At 40.4% G+C, this 20312-nt stretch overlaps 1 protein-coding gene across 2 annotated transcripts in view; it reads right to left on the reverse strand.

Annotated features, from left to right (window-relative positions):
• LOC139386914 (potassium channel subfamily T member 2-like) overlaps nt 1–20312 on the reverse strand; it is a 67162-nt gene that overhangs the window by 3153 nt on the left and 43697 nt on the right. For both annotated transcript variants that reach the window (XM_071132795.1, XM_071132796.1), the window contains exons 23-29: nt 13549–13660; nt 8366–8467; nt 7851–7934; nt 7277–7405; nt 6998–7018; nt 3420–3732; nt 534–624 (exon numbers count right to left, since the gene is read on the reverse strand). In XM_071132795.1, the coding sequence (XP_070988896.1) occupies nt 534–624; nt 3420–3732; nt 6998–7018; nt 7277–7405; nt 7851–7934; nt 8366–8467; nt 13549–13660 (852 nt within the window). The remainder of the gene's footprint in view (nt 1–533; nt 625–3419; nt 3733–6997; nt 7019–7276; nt 7406–7850; nt 7935–8365; nt 8468–13548; nt 13661–20312) is intronic.

Genomic DNA, 20312 nt, shown 5'->3' on the forward strand with positions numbered 1-20312 from the left:
GGCCACAGCTAGATAGCAAGATGACGAAGAAACAATTCCATTCACTCTCTATGATCCCATACTGCCAGTACCAGCCCATAGCCAAATGTTTAGCTAGCACATCCATTGCTAGCTAGCTAAGGACACTGCACTAACTCGGCAGCTAACACTGGCAGCTGTTTCATGGAAGTAGCTTATCCATTGTGATTGGATTATTATGTCAATACTAGCTACAGTGGTTAGCTAGCTTGGAGGAAGTATTTAGTGTTGTGCTACCATCCCATAGCCTACATTGCATATGAAGTGTGACTGGCTCATCCGTGGATGTACGGAGAAAATGCCCTCTTTTTCTTTTTCTTAATTGGTAGGTTCATTGTTACGGGGTCGTCACGCAGCAGGTACAACTTTTGTTCTAGCAAGAGAAGGAATGGCCTTCCACTGTGATAAGTACCTATTGGCAGTGAGATTCTCTGTGTTTCATGCTTTCGTGCGCACATCGTCAAATGTTTGGGTGTGTCTTTAGCCCATACTTAACTACTTATTGCCATACTTACACTATGTCATTCAGTTCCAGTTTGGTGTCAGGAGGTGGGTTGATCAACACATATGTGTGGGAATGAGTGCTCTGGTTCTCGCTCATGTCATCTAGAATAGGAAAAAACAGCAATCATAGGTCCTGTTCATACTTGTGAACTCTTGATAAGGTTTAAACGTAAACTTTTTATCCATCTCAAAATTTGCATCAGCCAATTAGAATTGTCGACGTAGTTGAACATGATAGAATGCTACATGTTCGCTTTTCCCATGAGCTAGCCTGGCACACATTGCTATGCTATGCTACGTCCTATGCTAGCACGTCCAGCTGGTAGCCTAGTCAACAAAGGTAAACCTTGAATTTTGAGGTTTAAAATATCCATCTGTTGGCCAAGTTGACCTATTGTAAGCAGCGGTGTAAAGTATTTAAAGTACTACTTACTAAGTAGTCTGTACTTTACGATTTATATTTTTGACAACTTTTACTTCACGACATTCCTAAATAAAATAATGTACGTTTTACTCAATACGTTTACCCTGACACTCAAAAGTACTTGTTACATTTCGAATACCTAGCAGGACAGGAAAACGGAGAATATCCCTGGTCATCCCTACTGCCTCGGATCTTAATAAGGACTCACAAAACACAAATGCTTTGTTTGTCAATTATGTCTGAGTGATGGAGTGTGCCTCTGGCTATCTTCAAATTATTATTTTTTTAAATGGTGCCATCTGGTTTGCTTATTATAAGGAATTTGAAATGATTTATACTTTTACTTTTAATAATTAAGTATATTTTAGCAATGACATTTAATTTTGATACTTCAGTATATTTAAAATCAAATACTTGTAGACTTTTACTCAAATAGTATTTTACTGGATGACTTTCACTTGAGTCATTTTCTTTTACAGTATCTTTACTTTACTCAAATATGACAATTGGGTACTTTTTCCACCACATGCCATTGTTTGATGGATATAAAGTTTAAGATCTTTGATTGAGTGATACGGAATTTGATACAGAAAATAATCGTGGCCAGCTGATATTGTGTTAGCATAGGGCTAAGTGTGCCAGGTAATTTTGTTATACACTGAACAAAAATATAAAAGCAACATGCAACAATTTCAAAGATTTTACTGAGCAACAGTTCATATAATGAAATCTGTCAATTGAAATACATGTATCTATGGATTTCACATGACTGGGAATACAGATATGTATCTGTTTGTCACAGACACCTTTAAAAAAAGGGCCGTGGATCAGGGGCATGGATCAGAATACCAGTCAGTATCTGGTGTGACCACCATTTACCTCATGCAGCTCGACAATGGGCCCAGGATCTCGTCACGGTATCTCTGTGCATTCAAATTGCCATCAATAAAATGCAATTGTGTTCATTGTCTGTAGCTTATGCCTGCCCATACCTTAACCCCACCGACACAATGGGGTACTCTGTTCACAATGTTCACTTAAGTAAACTGCTTGCCAACATGACGCCATACACGCTATGCTGTCTGCCATCTACAGTTAAAACAGAGATTATCTGTGAAGAGCACACTTCTCCAGCCTGCCAATAAGGTCAAGACCCTCGGGGAGAATGACGAGCAAGCAGTGGACTTTCCTGCAGTCAGCATGCTAATTGCACATCTGTTGCATTATGTTTTAGAGTGACCTTTTATTGTCCCCAGCACAAGGTGCACTTGTGTAATGATCATGCTGTTTAATCAGTTTATCGATACAGTATGCCACACCTGTCAGGTGGATGAATTATTTTGGCAAAGGAGAAATTGTCACTAACAGGGATGTAAAACAAATGTGTGAACAAAATTTGGGAGAAATATGTTTGTGTGTGTGTATGGAACATTTCTGCTATCTTTTATTTCAGCTCATGAAACACAGGACCAACACTTTACATGTTGCATTTATATTTTTGTTCAGTGTATTTTGTGTTTTTATGTGCAATTACTGGGAGACTATTCAGCCTGAAGAACACCACGGGAGATTACTCGGGCTGGTTCAGAGCAGGGACTGATGACTGAGGAGCTGCAGGGAGGTGACTTGACTCAGCGAGGATGGCAAAGCAGTGGAAATATTTGCAAGGTGAAACCAGTCTACTTGCAAGTCGTCGCAGCCAACGTGGTTTGGACAGTGATGGTTGCTGGATGATTAGTTCTGTGAGCTATTCCCAAGGAGTGCAACCACTGCCATCTGGTGGACTATTTAAATCTGTTATTGTTTTGGTCTTTGCACAGTTGTTGAATTCTTTTGACCACGTGACGTTTACTACAGATCAGCATTTAACTATGAATGTGTAAAATGTTCAATGTGCTGAAGAGGACCACAATGTAAATATATATTTTTAAACTTTTGTAGTGTTATGCTCAACACATTTTATTATGCATTTCTGGCTGCATTGTGTTTTGAAATTGTCAATTAAATCAATCAATCTCATGGGAAAAGCTCAAATGTAGCGTTCTATCACGTCATCGTTTCTAATTGGCTGATTTTGAGAAGTTTAAGTATGGACACCCAGTGATGGATGATGGACAATGGCGATGGATAGATGATGGACAATGGAGATGATTGTTCTTTTAAAACCTCATAATGTCTGCCTTTCCCGCAAATGCAAATAGTTAACTAGAGTGTAACTTTTGACAGACAAAAACGGACAATGATGAATGCGGCAAAACTGAGACGTGTGAATATGTGTTCAATTATATGCATTTATCATTGTTCTTTTTTTGTCAGTGTGTTGACTGACAATCATCTCTGTCGTCCATCCATTAATCAACTAAGCCTGAGTCTCATGTTTCGAACACATAACGTATTTTGCCTTCTATTCCAGGTCTTGGAAATCCAACTAGCAATCCCCCCAAAACATCCCTCCCCAGGTGTGGTCTCTCACCGTAAGCTGTGGCAGAGAGTCCCAGGCTCTTCATTCGGTTGTTGACCAGCTCAGCCAGCTCCTGTCTCTCCGAGCGTCTGGCCCTCAGACCCTGCTGGGCAGCCCTCTGAGCCCCCCTCTGATTTCCCCGTGGGCCTCTCCAGCTCAGCTTTCGTGCCCACTGCATGCTCTTCCTCCTCAGCAGGGGGGCCTTCCCGTCCGATGGGTCGCTGGAGGTGGAGCTGCGGTGGAGCCCTCCGGCCACAGGGGGGAGCTCTATGTCGGTCTGCTCCTTGGCGTCGTCAAAGTCCTCGACACATATCGAGAGCTGTGACTGAGTACAATCGAAACACAATGCCATATAAATGAATGAAGTCCATAGTATTTCCATGGTGAAACAGGGTAAAATGAAATGACCAGAACAAAGCCAATTAAAACACACAGAAATATGGAGTTAAATTGATGCCCAAAAAGTTTCACAAATGATCAAGAGCGAGGCCAGAGAATTTATAAGTGTTTTTGACGATGATTTCTTACTGACATTACCACCAGTGGCAAGTCTCACCGCGTTTGTCAAGCACAATTTAACCAAGACATATTACAGCAGAGGAAATCCAACTTCATCTGCACTAAAATGAGACTTAGGGCTCTATTTTTGGCTGATGCTAAGGAGGCGCAAGAGTCAAATGCACGCTAGTTTGCAATTTCTTCATGTAAGAACTGGCACGCTAGAATTTTACACCCCTTATACCAGGTTAGGCAATTGACCTGTCTAACATCAACTGCTCACTTGCACTGAGGTGGGAGGGGTGGTTAAATATTTGAGGTGTGTCCTTAAAATCAAGCGCAAAAGTTACAATTTCATGCAACACTAAAGGAAAATGTCAAGACCCACCAAAAGCAGGTCTTAACTGATTTTTAGAGCGGCAGCACAGCCCATCCAGCCGGGATGCCCATGGAACGAGATGATTATTTGCTTCCTCCCATTTCATTTCATTAGATTAAAAAACAAGAACAACCTACCCTCCCCTTAATCAAGGCTGGTTTAGCAGCTTCACAGAAGTGCATATTTGTATCCTGGACAAATATTAGCCAAGTAGCCTATGAATAAAGGGGTTTTAAATTATCTACTCAGAGTGTCTTGAAATACACATTTAAAAATAATAATAATTTGGAAGAGTGGGACAAAATTCCTTCAAGAGCGTGGTGAGAATGATCAACAACTACAGGAAGTGTTTGGTTTGAGCAATTGTAGCTAAAGGTGGCTCAACCAGTTATTGAGTGTACTTTTTCACACGGGGGCATTTGTTTATGAGTATGTCATTGTTGTGCTATTTGTTCACTCAGGTTCCCGTTATCTAATATTAGGTTTTGGTTAAACATCTGATAACATTCAGTTTAAAAAATATGCAAAAGTAGAGAAAATTAAAAAAGCACTGTATGTGTTGTTTTTTTTTGCATGGGCTGCGTCTCAGTCCACCGCATCCACCTCTGTGCCGGCCTTCCGCATCTGCAGTGTAAGGTGCCCGTGCTACAGCAGTGTTTATCAGACCATGAGACATCCCGAAAATCGGTCTTGTCATGAAAACGGTTTGGCCTAAAAACGAATTTGACTACTCTATGGAAAGATGACTCTCACAAACCTACGACCAACACAAACGGGACTCGTCTGAAGATAACCGGTACCAGTTTAAAAAAATAATGGAAGTATAGAGGTTAGTTTTGTTCCTACCAAAAACATTGGGTTAAAAACCTGTAAAATTTCCTGAGCTTTCTTATACAGTTGAAGTCGGAAGTTTACCTTAGCCAAATACATTTAAACTCGATTTTCACAATTCCTGAAACTTAATCCTAGTAAAAATTCCCTGTTTTAGGTCAGTTAGGATCACCACTTTATTTTAAGAATGTGAAATGTCAGAATAATAGTAGAGAGTGATTTATTTCAGCTTTTATTCCTTTCATCACATTCCCAGTGGGTCAGAAGTTTACATACACTCAATTAGTATTAGGTGGCATTGCCTTTAAATTGTTTAACTTGGGTCAAACGTTTCAGGTAACCTCCCACAAGCTTCCCACAATAAGTTGGGTGAATGTTGGCTCATTCCTCCTGACAGAGCTGGTGTAACTGAGTCATGTTTGTAGGCCTCCTTGCTCACACACGCTTTTTCAGTTCTGCCCACAAATTTTCTATAGGATTGAGGTCAGGGCTTTGTGATGGCCACTCCAATACCTTGACTTTGTTGCATTAAGCCATTTTGCCACAACTTTGGAAGTATGCTTGGGGTCATTGTCCATTTGGAAGACCCATTTGCGACCAAGCTTTAACTTCCTGACTAATGTCTTGAGATGCTGCTTCAATATATCCACACAATTTTCCTGCCTCATGATGCCATCTATTTTGTGAAGCGCACCAGTCCCTCCTGCAGCAAAGCACCCCCCACAACATGATGCTGCCACCTCCGTGCTTCACAGTTGGGATGGTTTTCTTTGGCTTGCAAGCCTCCTCCTTTTTCCTCCAAACAAAACGATGGTCATTATGGCCAAACAGTTCAATTTTTGTTTCATCAGACCAGAGTAAATTTCTTTCATTTCGATCTTTGTCCCCATGTGCAGTTGCAAACCGTAGTCTGGCTTTTTTATGGCGGCTTTGGAGAAGTGGCTTTTTCCTTGATGAGCGGCCTTTCAAGTTATGCCGATATAGGACTCATTTTTATTGTGGATATAGATACTTTTGTACCTGTTTCCTCCAGCATCTTCACAAGGTCCTTTGCTGTTGTTCTGGGATTGATTTTCACTTTTCACACCAAAGTACGTTCATCTCTCTCTCATCCCATGGTGTTTATACTTCCGTACTATTGTTTGTACAGATGAACATGGTACCTTCAGGCGTTTGGAAATTGCTCCCAAGGATGATCCAGACTTGTGGAGGTCGACAATGTATTTTCTGAGTTCTTGGCTGATTTCTTTGGATTTTCCATGATGTTAATCAAAGAGTCACTGAGTTTGAAGGTAGGCCTTGAAATACATCCACAGGTACACCTCCAATTGACTCAAATGAGGTCAATTAGCCTTTCAGAAGCTTCTAAAGACATGACATCATTTTCTGGAATTTCCCAAGCTCTTTGAAAGGCACAGTCAACTTAGTGTATGCAAACTTCTGACCCACTGGAATTGTAATACAGTGAATTATAAGTGAAATAATCTGTCTGTAAACAATTGTTGGAAAAATTACTTGTGTCATGCACAAGGTAGATGTTCTAACCGACTTGCCAAAAATATAGTTTGTTAACAAGACATTTGTGGAGCGGTTGAAAAATGAGTTTTAATGACTCCTAAGTGTATGTTAACTTCTGACTTCAACTGTATCTCCTAGAGATATTTTTGCCATTTATGAATGTGTTATTCAATACGTTGCCATGGGATTTGGAACTAAAGGCCAAATTTAATATTTTATCAAATACATTTATTTGTTTATTATTTTTTAATCCCTGAAGGGGAACTAAAATAAAACATTAAATACTTAAATGATCCATGGTATGACCATCTTAAAACAATTCCATATGTCAGCTTGAATATTAATTGGTTTTCACAGAACTTACTTGGGAGTATGGCTCGCATTGCTTAAGGGGGAAATAAAAAAAGGAAAGAGGAATAATATCAATGACTCTTACTGTGTTGTGATGTGCTTAAATAATCATGAAACCATGCAAACACTAAACATGTCACGTAACAAATGAAGAAAAACACACACTTCAATGAACCATAATGACACTATAACCAATGTCGCTGTAATATGTAATTAACTCAAACATTCAACCTAAACTGCCATTTTACGGCCAAACAAATTATATAACATTATTAGAACATCTAGAGGGCACCTCGGAGGAATCAGCCATCTGGGATTCTGTCCTGTAGATGCCGATGGGAATGTCACCGACAGTGGAACACAGTTTCTGATAGAGCCTTCCATACGTCTGGATCCAAAGGTCATCCTCGGAGATCTGCATCTAAAAGGTGAGGAGGAGGTCATTTCTAATGCCATTTCTCTATACAGGAAAAACACATTCCTTGCAGCAGCAACATATTTGATCTAGATTCCAGAAACACTGTGCATTACACTATAACCATGAGAAGTACACCGACTGGAGTTACTTACCTGTCAATATAAGGATGCGGACAGACAAAGGAAGCATGCACTTAGGCAGTTTGCTGAGTATATTCTCAGATCTTAGCTGCTGTGCTGTCACACATAGGACTACTGTACAACGGGTGCATCTTAAAATAGTCTACAGAAGCCTCCTTACTTATTTCCTTCCATCTGACATAAGGAGAGGAAGTCGCATTAAACTATTGGGATGAACCAAGAAAATCCTTGCCTTTTTGCCTATCATCTGGAATGAGAAGGAAGATACTTTAGACTATTGAGGTGCACCCCGACAGAGAGTAACTCACAGAGCAGAGGAAGCCAGAGCCCGGGGTGGTGTCCAGGCCAAGCAGCAGCCTGGTGATGGAGATAATATAGTCTTTGACAAACGACTGGGAAAGCAGACCAGGACAAACAGAAGAAAAGTTAAGAAAATTATGTCAAAGAGTGTTTTTGTGCACAGTCATTTAATAAACAGGGGCATTTATGATCAATTCAACTAGCATTATAGCCTATGAACACCGGGATACATATGAACACATTGTATGTTCCATTAAGGGGTTTAAAAGTAAATATCTGGTTGGTACATTTTTGGACAATAAATAACTATAATCACTCCAGGACATGCCCTTCAGCAAAACCAGTCTCTGCCACAGAGATAACCTTGTTTTAATTAGCCTCTGTAGGCTAATTAAAGAGATTAGCCTCTGTATACAGTACCATAAACCTCTAATTAGGTAGCTACCTCAACAGCGAGTATACATCCAATAGCATTCCTATGCTCTCTGCTGCAGTACAGTACAGGTTATTACCGCCTGGTTACCTGGTAGAGGAGAGTGTCCAGCATGCCGATACTGAAGACCCTCCCGGCAGCAAATGGCAGGCGGAACATGAAAGCCAGGTTGGAGCCTTTCTCCCGCTCTTTCTGATAAGTAATAAGTCATATTAATACATATATGTAGAGTGCTTTTCAATACATGATGGAATCACAAAGCTCTTTCTGCTCCCATAGACATACTGTATACCAGTCAGGGACACAGAAGACCAACAAACTAATGTTAGGACAGCATCACATGGTGTATAAATCTGTAGCATCCATTCAGAGCTTCTTCTCACCACCAAATATGGTGATGAGAGGAAGTCTAGTGGTGGGAAGTGGGAGAAGATGGAGCTAGATTAAACACGGCCAACATTTTGTCATCGATGAAACATTCGATCTCAATACAGTTTTTTATTACCAAAACTAGAATATATTATGAACCGAGTGCACTAAGCTTTGTAGACTTGACCCATTCAAAAAGTTTCAAAAAATGCCATTGTTTAGAAGCAGTGCAAGGGCAGATTGTTATCGCACATGCACACTTCACAGATTAGGCATTCCCAAACGGAAATATGGAAATACATGCCAATAGGATCTCATTAACTTGAATCTCGTTAGCCTGTGCTTGGCTCTGCCCACATCTTTGTTTGTTCTGCCCACTATGCTTAATTTGCTCCCATTGGAAACGACACCGGTCATAGTCACCTTCAAAATGATTGCCACCATTGATAAAGACAAAGACCGTATAAAAGAAACAATACAAATACTGAGCTATATTATAGGTTCAAAAAGACTTTGAACATTAGATTATTTTATACTAATACAATTGCTCAGAGAAAAATGTTTAGTTTAACAAGTAATTTAAGTGGCCTCTCGGGTGGCGCAGTGGTTAAGGGCGCTGTATTTAAAGCCAACAGAGAATTTTTGTCAGCTGGCCTTTATTGAGAGCAACCAACCAGCCTGGAGTAGGCTAAATTACATTTGTACCCGGTGCTATGGTCAGATGACACAATGTTTAGCTCTTTGTCCATGCACACCAGTGAAGGATGGATATGCAGACAATAACCTCATACTGTAAAATATGGTTGCGAATCTTATGTTATGGGGCTGTTTTTCTTCCACTGGTCACGTGTAACTTGGCCGCAAGTGGATCTTCCAGAAAGACAATAACCCTAAGCACACATCAAAATAAAAAAATAAATGGTTATTGACCACAAAATCAATCTTTTGCAATGGCAATCTCAAACCCCATTGAAAACATGTGGTTTGAATTGAAGTGGAATCCATAAACTCAGATGAAAGGATATCTAGAATATGGAAAGATTCTGTATCGAGGAATGGCCTAAGATCCCTCCCAATGTGTTTTCCAATCACATCAATTATTTTAGAAAAAGGCAGTATTTAGAATACAATATAGCTGAGTATTTGTATTATTTATTTTACACAGTATGTTTTGCTCATCTTTATCAATGGTGACAATAATTGGGAGGTGGCTGTATCTTGGGTTTATTACCAGTATCTTTGGAAATGCAATATGTTTGTACTGTATGTAGGCTATTGTCCAATCTTTGCATAATTATGTATTCTGTTCTTTTGCTTTGAAGACGACTCAATGTGAGTAGCCTTTGCTGCTGGAGACAACAAGACATTGGTGTAAATGTTGCATTTATAGAGCTACAGACATCTGCACACAATAGTTTGAAGAAATAATTAGTAAAAATATCTATACAATCCAATGCGTGATATAGAGCAGCACACTGAACAGACGACAACGAGCTTCTACTTTACGGTTGGGCTGACATCTGCAGCATGAATGCGATCTCCACCAATGTCCAGGACATATGTTGTGTTCTAAACAACTGGGAAATGGGAACTTGAAAATCTCTGACTTCAAACTTCAGTGCGCTCGAGACAACGAGCTCAGACTGGAAACATTTTTTTGAACGGTCATCCAACTCGGAATTCCAAGTCGGGAACACTGGCCTCTTTCTAGTGTTCCGGCTTTCTGACCTGAAGATCACTGACGTCATCATTTCATCGTCTGAAGGTAACCAAGTACAGGGCCGTAAAAATGGCAAAAAGTGCATAGGTGGTAAAATGTACAAAAAATAACGTGACCAAAAATGTGTCTAAATATTTTTTTCAGACACTCCAAAACCTTGTTCCTTATAATACATTTTTGCCTGTCTGTTTTGCCATTAAATAATGTGTTATTTAATGCGTTTATATGGATTAGCCTATAGCAGTAAAGGCCAAAATTCAATGTTTCATCAAATATGCCTACAGGGGTTCTACAATTCAAAATAAAATGGCTAAATTATACACTTTATTACCATCTTTAAACAATTTCATACAGTACTAGGCAAAAGTTCGATCACACCTACTCATTCAAGGGTTTTCTTTATTTTTACTATTTTCTATATTGTAGAATAATAGTGAAGACGTCAAAACTATGAAATAACACATATGGAATCATGTAGTACCCAAAAAAGTGTTAAACAAATAAAAAAATATGTTATATTTGAGATTCTTCAAAGTAGCCACCCTTTGCCTTGATGATAGCTTTGCACACTCTTGACATTCTCTCAATTTAATGCATTTGAGCCAATCAGTTGTGTTGTGACAAGATATTGGTGGTATACAGTAGATAGCCCTATTTGGTAAAAGACCAAGAAAAGAAACAATAGTTTCTCTGTCCTTTGGTCTGATGAGTCCAAATTTGAGATTTTTGGTTCCAACCGCCGTGTCTTTGTGAGACTCAGAGTAGGTGGATGGATGATTTCCACATGTGTGGTTCCCACCATGAGGCATGGAGGAGGTGTGATGGTGCTTCGCTGGTGACACTGTCTGCGATTTATTTAGAATTCAAGGCACACTTAACCAGCATGGCTACCACAGAATTCTGCAGTGATATGCAGACCCATCTAGTTTGCGCTTTGTGGGACGATCATTTGTTTTTCAACAGGACAATGACCCAACACACCTCCAGGCTGTGTAAGGGCTATTTGACCAAATAGGAGAGTGATGGAGTGCTGCATCAGATGACCTTCCCTACAACAATCACCCGACCTCAACCCAATTGAGATGGTTTGTGACGAGTGGGACCACAGAATGAATGAAAAGCAGCCAACAAGTGCTCAACATACTGTATGTGGGATCTGTTCAAGACTGTTGGAAAAGCATTCCAGGTGAAGCTGGTTGAGAGAATGCCAAGAGTTTGCAAAGCTGTCATCAAGGCAAAGGATCGGTACTTTGAAGAATCTCAAATATAAAATATAGTTGAATTTGTTTAACACTTTTGGTTACTACATGATTCCATATGTGTTATTACATAGTTTTGATGTCTTCACTATTATTCTACAATGTAGAAAATAGTGAAAATAAAGAAAAACCCTTGAATGAGTAGGTGTGTCCAAACTTTTGACTGGTACTGTATGTTAGCATAGTATACAGTGCCTTGCGAAAGTATTCGGCCCCCTTGAACTTTGCGACCTTTTGCCACATTTCAGGCTTCAAACATAAAGATATAAAACTGTATTTTTTTGTGAAGAATCAACAACAAGTGGGACACAATCATGAAGTGGAACGACATTTATTGGATATTTCAAACTTTTTTAACAAATCAAAAACTGAAAAATTGGGCGTGCAAAATTATTCAGCCCCTTTACTTTCAGTGCAGCAAACTCTCTCCAGAAGTTCAGTGAGGATCTCTGAATGATCCAATGTTGACCTAAATGACTAATGATGATAAATACAATCCACCTGTGTGTAATCAAGTCTCCGTATAAATGCACCTGCACTGTGATAGTCTCAGAGGTCCGTTAAAAGCGCAGAGAGCATCATGAAGAACAAGGAACACACCAGGCAGGTCCGAGATACTGTTGTGAAGAAGTTTAAAGCCGGATTTGGATACAAAAAGATTTCCCAAGCTTTAAACATCCCAAGGAGCACTGTGCAAGTGATAATATTGAAATGGAAGGAGTATCAGACCACTGCAAATCTAACAAGACCTGGCCGTCCCTCTAAACTTTCAGCTCATACAAGGAGAAGACTGATCAGAGATGCAGCCAAGAGGCCCATGATCACTCTGGATGAACTGCAGAGATCTACAGCTGAGGTGGGAAACTCTGTCCATAGGACAACAATCAGTCGTATATTGCACAAATCTGGCCTTTATGGAAGAGTGGCAAGAAGAAAGACATTTCTTAAAGATATCCATAAAAAGTGTCGTTTAAAGTTTGCCACAAGCCATCTGGGAGACACACCAAACATGTGGAAGAAGGTGCTCTGGTCAGATGAAACCAAAATTGAACTTTTTGGCAACAATGCAAAACGTTATGTTTGGCGTAAAAGCAACACAGCTCATCACACTGAACACACCATCCCCACTGTCAAACATGGTGGTGGCAGCATCATGGTTTGGGCCTGTTTTTCTTCAGCAGGGACAGGGAAGATGGTTAACATTGATGGATGGAGCCAAATACAGGACCATTCTGGAAGAACCTGATGGAGTCTGCAAAAGACCTGAGACTGGGACGGAGATTTGTCTTCCAACAAGACAATGATCCAAAACATAAAGCAAAATCTACAATGGAATGGTTCAAAAATAAACATATCCAGGTGTTAGAATGGCCAAGTCAAAGTCCAGACCTGAATCCAATCGAGAATCTGTGGAAAGAACTGAAAACTGCTGTTCACAAATGCTCTCCATCCAACCTCACTGAGCTCGAGCTGTTTTGCAAGGAGGAATGGGAAAAAATTTCAGTCTCTCGATGTGCAAAACTGATAGAGACATACCCCAAGCGACTTACAGCTGTAATCGCAGCAAAAGGTGGCGCTACAAAGTATTAACTTAAGGGGGCTGAATAATTTTGCACGCCCAATTTTTCCGTTTTTGATTTGTTAAAAATGTTTGAAATATCCAATAAATGTCGTTCCACTTCATGATTGTGTCCCACTTGTTGTTGATTCTTCACAAAAAAATACAGTTTTATATCTTTATGTTTGAAGCCTGAAATGTGGCAAAAGGTCGCAAAGTTCAAGGGGGCCGAATACTTTCGCAAGGCACTGTTTATGCCAATCTAAGGGCTAAGACCTATAGGGGTTTTAAAATGTGCTTTGTCCAGTGTGTTGCTCTGTATCCCGGCCTTGAAGTACAGTTTGTGTACATTCAGTGACGATTTTACCTTCTCCAGTTTAGAGAGAGCCAGAGAGTACCAGTCCTTAGCTCTGAATTGCATAAACCTCATGTTGGCCGGGTGGGTTAGCTCCGTGATGATACTGAGACTGGAAAACAACCTGTGTGAGAAGAAACACAATATACAGTACATTCGGAATGTATTCTGACCCCTTCCATTTTCCACATTTTACGTTACAGCCTTATTCTAAAATGTATTAAATTCATGGTTTTTTTCATCAATCTACACACAATACCCAATAATGACAGAGAAAACAGGTTGTTAGACTCGAAATTGAGCTCTACTGCATCCCGTTTCCATTAATCATCCTTGAGATATTTCTACAACTTCAATGGAGTCCACCTGTGGTAAATTCAACTGATTGGACATGATATGGAACACAGTTGATAGTGCATGTCAGAGCCAAAACAAAACCACGAAGTTGAAGGAATTGTCCATAGAACGCCGAGACAGGATTGTGTTGAGGCACAGATCTGGGGAAGGGTACCAAAACATTTTTGCGGCATTGAAGGTCCCCAAGAACACATTGGCCTCCATCATTCTAAAATGGAAAAAGTTTGGAACCACCAGGACTTTTCCTAGAGCTGGTCACCTGGCCAAACTGAGCAATCAGGGGAGATGTTTTGTATTTGTAATAAATTTGCTAACATTTCTAAAAACCTAAATTCGCTTTGCCATTATGGGGTATTGTGTGTAGATTGATGAGGGGAAAAAACTATTTAATCAATTTTAGAATAAGAATGTAACATAACAAAATGTCAAAAAAGGGAAGGGGTCTGAATACTTTCTGAATAAACTGTATATTAATGACCTGATATAGTTTATATCATATCGCTAGAAAATAACAGTGGGTGCAATTCATGAAACATTAACCCCAAATCAATGTTTTTCAAAACATGTTTGTGCAAGTTTCTATGTTGTCTGGTGAAAATACTAAGGTGAGTTGAAATGTTTTGATGAACCTTTTGACAACATGAAACATGAGAACTACAATAAATCAGAAAACAAATTCATTCACTGATGCATTGTGGTAAGGTTGCCAAGGAAACTAGCTCTGCAGTGGGTATCTTTTCCTGTCTTTCATCTACAATCCATCTCATCAAAATGAATCTTGAAACACACCTCTAAAATGTTCAATAAAGGTTTATTAAAATATTAGCCTGTATATGACATTTTTGATATCATATAAACGCCTGCATAAAATGCCTGAACATGTGGTCCGGTGTATTGGACTATAAAACAGTTTGACCAAAGATTTAAAAATTAACAGTGATTTTGGTAACCCTGTCTGGATATTGAAAATGGTTTTCTTTCAAATACTTGTTTCGATGTCTCACAATAGGGATTCGCTGATAGGCGTATCACTACAAGAAGAACCAATCACACAGTGTCTGTCAGAGACAGACAGGTCGAGTGGCAAATGAGGTGAGCACATCCCTCCTTATAAGGCGCCACTTGCACCACCCTCTGGTTATTCTCAATCTCATCACTCTCATCACTCTGAAGCTCTCCTCAGCATGACTTGATCCCCGTCTTCCTGCTTAACTGTTCTCAGGCCAACAGGTTAGCGCTGCCAAACGTCGGACCTCAGCTCCTGTCGATAGTGTTATGTAGTGATAAAAAGGAAAGTTTTTGCTTCAAGTAGAATTTGTTTTGTACTTCTTAGTAGCTAGCGTCACATGGCTAGCTATCTAGACCTCGTTAGCTCATGCTGCAAAGCATAAGCTAACTTGTCTAGCTCGCTGGAAAGCAAGCCAACCACACTAGCACAGACGGCATATCTCCCTTCTCTCGTTTTGTTTAATATACGTTCACTCGTTTGTGTCAACTAGACCGACCGTTTTTAGCCTCACGGTTTTAAGGTCATAGGAGAATATCGGACCGAAGTTAAACACTGTGGTTCTCTTCGGCTAGCACTGTGCTAGCTACAGCACATCTTAACCACGCATGGTAGCTGCTAGCTAACTAAACCCTTACTAGTCTCATGGCTATAGCGTTAATACTGTGCTCACCTTAGCTAGCCATTAGCCGGAAGGCTTTTAACATGCTAGCTTACTCCTATTCAAAGCCTCCTTGCTGACACATTGTTTTTACAACCAGAGCCTTGGTATTAGCAAGCCCTGTTCTATACAATGTCCACTGCTACCCCATCCCAGGATAGGTCAAGCACTCAAACCGCCACGTTCTTGCGCTTGGGGATCCATGATTGCAGGGAAATATTTTCACCTTCTATTTATCAACTGCCTGGGAAGGGAACTTGCTCAAGCAGCACTTGACGACCCGAGTCCTTCGGTCACTACAAAGCACTGACTAGGGCGGGTTTGAGAAGGCGGCTAAAACAAACTTCTCTCTCTGCCGCCCCTCTAACATCAAAGCCACCGGCCGAGGCTGAGATTCAGCTCTCCGCGACCGGGCCCAGCTGGGGCGAAGTCACAGCCTAGATTCCCTCCCCTCACTGTCTGACGACTTGGTGTTAGGGGAACGCCAGTTAGGGGATGACGAGGATGATGACGGGATTAATCTCGTGGTTCTCCTCGACTTTGCAACCGAAAGACCCTGTTCTTCCCCCTTCTTAAGTCCCAATGTCACCCTGCTACCAAAATGCGGGGGCTGCCCTCCCCAGCTTGGAGTTCGACATTTGCGAGCGAGCCGCGGCCAGACTTTGGGATCAAGTGGCCCACTCCCTTGGTGTCAGGATTCTGAAAGGGACCTGTACAATGGGAAAATACTCTGCTTCCCACAGTTCCAGCTTGTCTCAGGGAGGCAAAGGGCTCATGGGCAAAAACCCTTACCATAAAGATCCTTGCTAGGGGCTCTCCTAGCCTGGACATGCAAAATGTTCCCCCGCTGGCTGACCACCTCGACCCCACTTGCCAGACAGAGCGGTTTTCTGCCTCCATTTTTCAGAAGACGTACAAAGCCCAGTCAATCAGAGCACACAACGTGATCTCTTTATTGATGGCTTATCAGGCTGAGATACTGAAGGACACCGTAAATCAAATCTAATTTTATTTGGCACATGCGCCGAATACAACAAACAGTAGACCTTAGAGTGAAATGCTAACTTACAAGCCCTTAACCAACAATGCAGTTCTTCACTAGGGTAGGGGGCAGCATTAGGAATTTTGGATGAAAAGCGTGCCCAAATTAAACTGCCTGCTACTCAGTCCCAGAAGATAGGATATACATATAATTTGTAAATTTGGATAGAAAACACTCTAAAGTTTCCAAAACTGTTAAAATAATGTCTGTGTGTATAACAGAACTGATATGGCAGGCGAAAACCAGAGGAAAATCCAACCCGGAAGTACTATTATTTTGAAAGGCTGTTTTTCCATTGAAAGCCTATTCACCATACAAAGACTTAGGACCCAGTTCACAAGCTCTATGGCTTCCTCAACATGTGACCAGTCTTTAGGCATTGTTTCAGGCTTTTACTATGAAAAATGGAGATACAGCATTTTCAATCAGTGGCCAGTGGAAATTTCCATTCATCAGCCATGCGCCCTGATCGTGAACGCGCCTTTCTTGTTTCTCCTTTCCTATTGACGAAGCTTTTGTAGGTTGAAATATTATTGATTATTTATGACAAAAACAACCGAAGGATTGATTTTAAACATCGTTTGGCATGTTTCTACGAACTTTTATTGTACTTTTTAAAAACTTTTAGTCTGGAATTAGTGCACGCGCCTTCTGCATTCGGGTTATTGGACAAAACGTGCAAACAAAAAAGGAGATTTTTGCTCATAAAGAGGGACATTATCGAACAAAACAAACATTTATTGTCTAACATGGAGACCTGGGAGTGCCACCAGATGAAGATCATCAAAGGTAAGTGATTAATTTTAATGCTATTTCTGACTTTTGTGACACCTCTCCTTGTTTGGAAAATGGCTGTATGGGTTTCTGTGGCTAGGAGCTAACCTAACAATCGCAAAGTGTGCTTTCGCCGTAAAGCATTTTTGAAATCTGACTCAGCGGTTCAATTAAGAAGTTAATCTATATTTCCATGCTTAACACTTGTATCGTTTATCAATGTTTATGATGAGAATTTCTGTTATTTGATGTGGCTCTCTGCACTTTCACCGGATGTTTGTTTGAGACAATGCATTTCTGACCATAACGCGCCAATGTAAACTGAGATTTTTGGATATAAATATGAACTTTATCGAACAAAACATACATGTATTGTGTAACATGATGTCCTATGAGTGCCATCTGATGAAGATCATCAATGGTTAGTGATTAATTTTATCTCTATTTCTGCTTTTTATGACTCCTCGCTTTGGCTGGAAAAAAATTGCTTTTCTGTGACTAGGTACTGACCTAGCATAATTGTTTGGTGTGCTTTTGCAGTAAAGCCTTTTTGAAATCAGACACTGTGGTTGGATTTTCAAGAAGTTTATCTTTAAAATGGTGGATAATACTTGTATTTTTGAGGAATTTTAATTATGGGATTTCTGTTGTTTTGAATTTGGCGCCCTGCAATTTCACTGGCTGTTGTCGAGATGGGACGCTAGCACTTGTACCAGAGAGGTTAAGAAAAATAAGTGTTAAGCAAAAAAATAGGTAAGTAAAAAATGTAAAATAAAAGTAACAAATAATTAAACAGCAGCAGTAAGATAACTATAGCGAGGCTATATACAGGGGTACCGGTATAGTATAGGTAGGTGTGACTATGCATAGATAATAAACAGAGTACCAGCAGCGTAAAAGGGGAGGGGGGGGGGGGGGGCAATGCAAATAGTCCGGGTAGCTCTTTGATTAGCTGTTCAGGAGTCTTATGGCTTAGGGTTAGAAGCTGTTCTTCAGGCTAGGGTCCTTTTTTCTCAATTTCCGCCTCATTGACATGCCCAAAGTAAAATGTATGTTGCTAGGATATGCATATAATTAGTACTATTGGAAAGAAGACACTTTGAAGTTGGTAGAAATGTTAACATAATGTAGGAGACTATAACACAATAGATATGGTAAGAGAAAATCCAAAGAAAAACCAACCAGATATTTTTTTGGAGAGAGAGCCCATGATCTTACATTGGAAAGTATAGGGAAATAACTAAATCTTGCTCCACTGGGTGTCAGCACTCAATGTTCAAGGTTTCAGGCTTGTTTCTTTCAAAACGAGTAAGAATAATGAGTTTAACTACAGGGACACAGACTTGGAAATGTGTGTATGCGCAAGCAATGAAGAGGACACGCACCTGCTAATATCATTTTCCTATTGAACATACTTTTTTTGTATGAAATATTATGGTTTAAATACATTTTAGTGTATCTGAGGATTAAATAGAGACATATTTTGACTTGTTGAAAGAAAGTTTATGGGCAGATTTTTGGATTCCTATCTTGCCATGTTGAACGAGTGGATAACTCAAATCGATGGCGCCAACTAAACTGACTTTTTGGGATATAAAGAAGAATTTTATCTAACAAAACTACACCACATGTTATAGCTGGGACCCTTGGGATGACATATCAGAGGAAGATATTGAAAAAGTGAATATTTTATCGCTATTTGTGAATTTATGAAATCTGTGCCGGTGGAAAAATATTTTGATGTGGGGCGCCATCCTCAAACAATCGCATGGCATGCTTTCGCTGTAAAGCCTACTGGAAATTGGACAGTGCAGTTAGATAAACAAGAATTTAAGCTTTCAACCGATATCAGACACTTGTATTTACCTAAATGTTTAATATCCATAATTTTTATGATTATTTATTTGAATTGCGAGCCTTCCAGTTTCACCGGAAGATGTCCCGCTAGCGGGACGCCTAGCGAAGCCTTTTGGACCTAGACTTTGCACTCCGGTAACGCTTGCCATACGGTAGCAGAGAAAACAGTCTATGACTAGGGTGGCTTGAGTCTGACAATTTTTAGGGCCTTCCACTGACACTGCCTGGTATATAGGTCCTGGATGGCAGGAAGCTTAACCCCACACTACTCTCGCGTCACCGCGTCACTGGGCAGCTCACGTCTGGGTTTCCCTTTGTATTCCGTATGTCCAAAGCTGACTCTCTCCTCTGTTCTCATCCTCCTAGATATCGGCTGCCTTCGACACAGTGAACCATCCGATCCTACTCTCCACCCTCACAGGGCTGGGCGTCTCAGGCTCTGCACACTCTTGGATTGCATCCTACATTGCTGGCCGCTCCTACTAGGTGATGTGGAGAGGATCTACAGTGCATTTGGAAATTATTCAGACCCCTTCACTTTTTCCACATTTTGTTACGTTACAGCTTTATTCTAAAAAGGATTTTCCTCAATCTACAAACTATGCCCTATATTGAAAAGCGAAAATTGTTTTAGAAATGTTTTCAAATGTATAAAAAATATTAAACCGATACCTTTTTACAAAAGTATTCATCCTGTTTCCATTAATCATCCTTGAGATGTTTCTACAAATTGATTGGAGCCCACCTGTAGTAAATTCGATTGATTGGACATGATTTGGAAAGGCACACACCTGTCTATATAAAGTCCCACATTTGACAGTGCATGTCAGAGCAAAAACCAAGTCATGATGTCGACGGAATTGTCCATAGAGGTCCGAGACAGGATTGTGTCTGGAACTCCACCAATCAGGCCTTAATGGTAGAGTGGCCAGGCGGAAGCCACTCCTCAGTAAAAGGCACATGACAGCCCACTTGGAGGTTGCCAAAGGCACCTAAAGGACTCTGACCCTGAGAAACAAGATTCTCTGGTCTGATGAAACCAAGATTGAACTATTTGGCCTGAAAGCCAAGATTCACGT

Source organism: Oncorhynchus clarkii, chromosome 28 (genome assembly GCF_045791955.1).
Source record: "Oncorhynchus clarkii lewisi isolate Uvic-CL-2024 chromosome 28, UVic_Ocla_1.0, whole genome shotgun sequence".
NCBI lineage: Eukaryota > Metazoa > Chordata > Actinopteri > Salmoniformes > Salmonidae > Oncorhynchus > Oncorhynchus clarkii.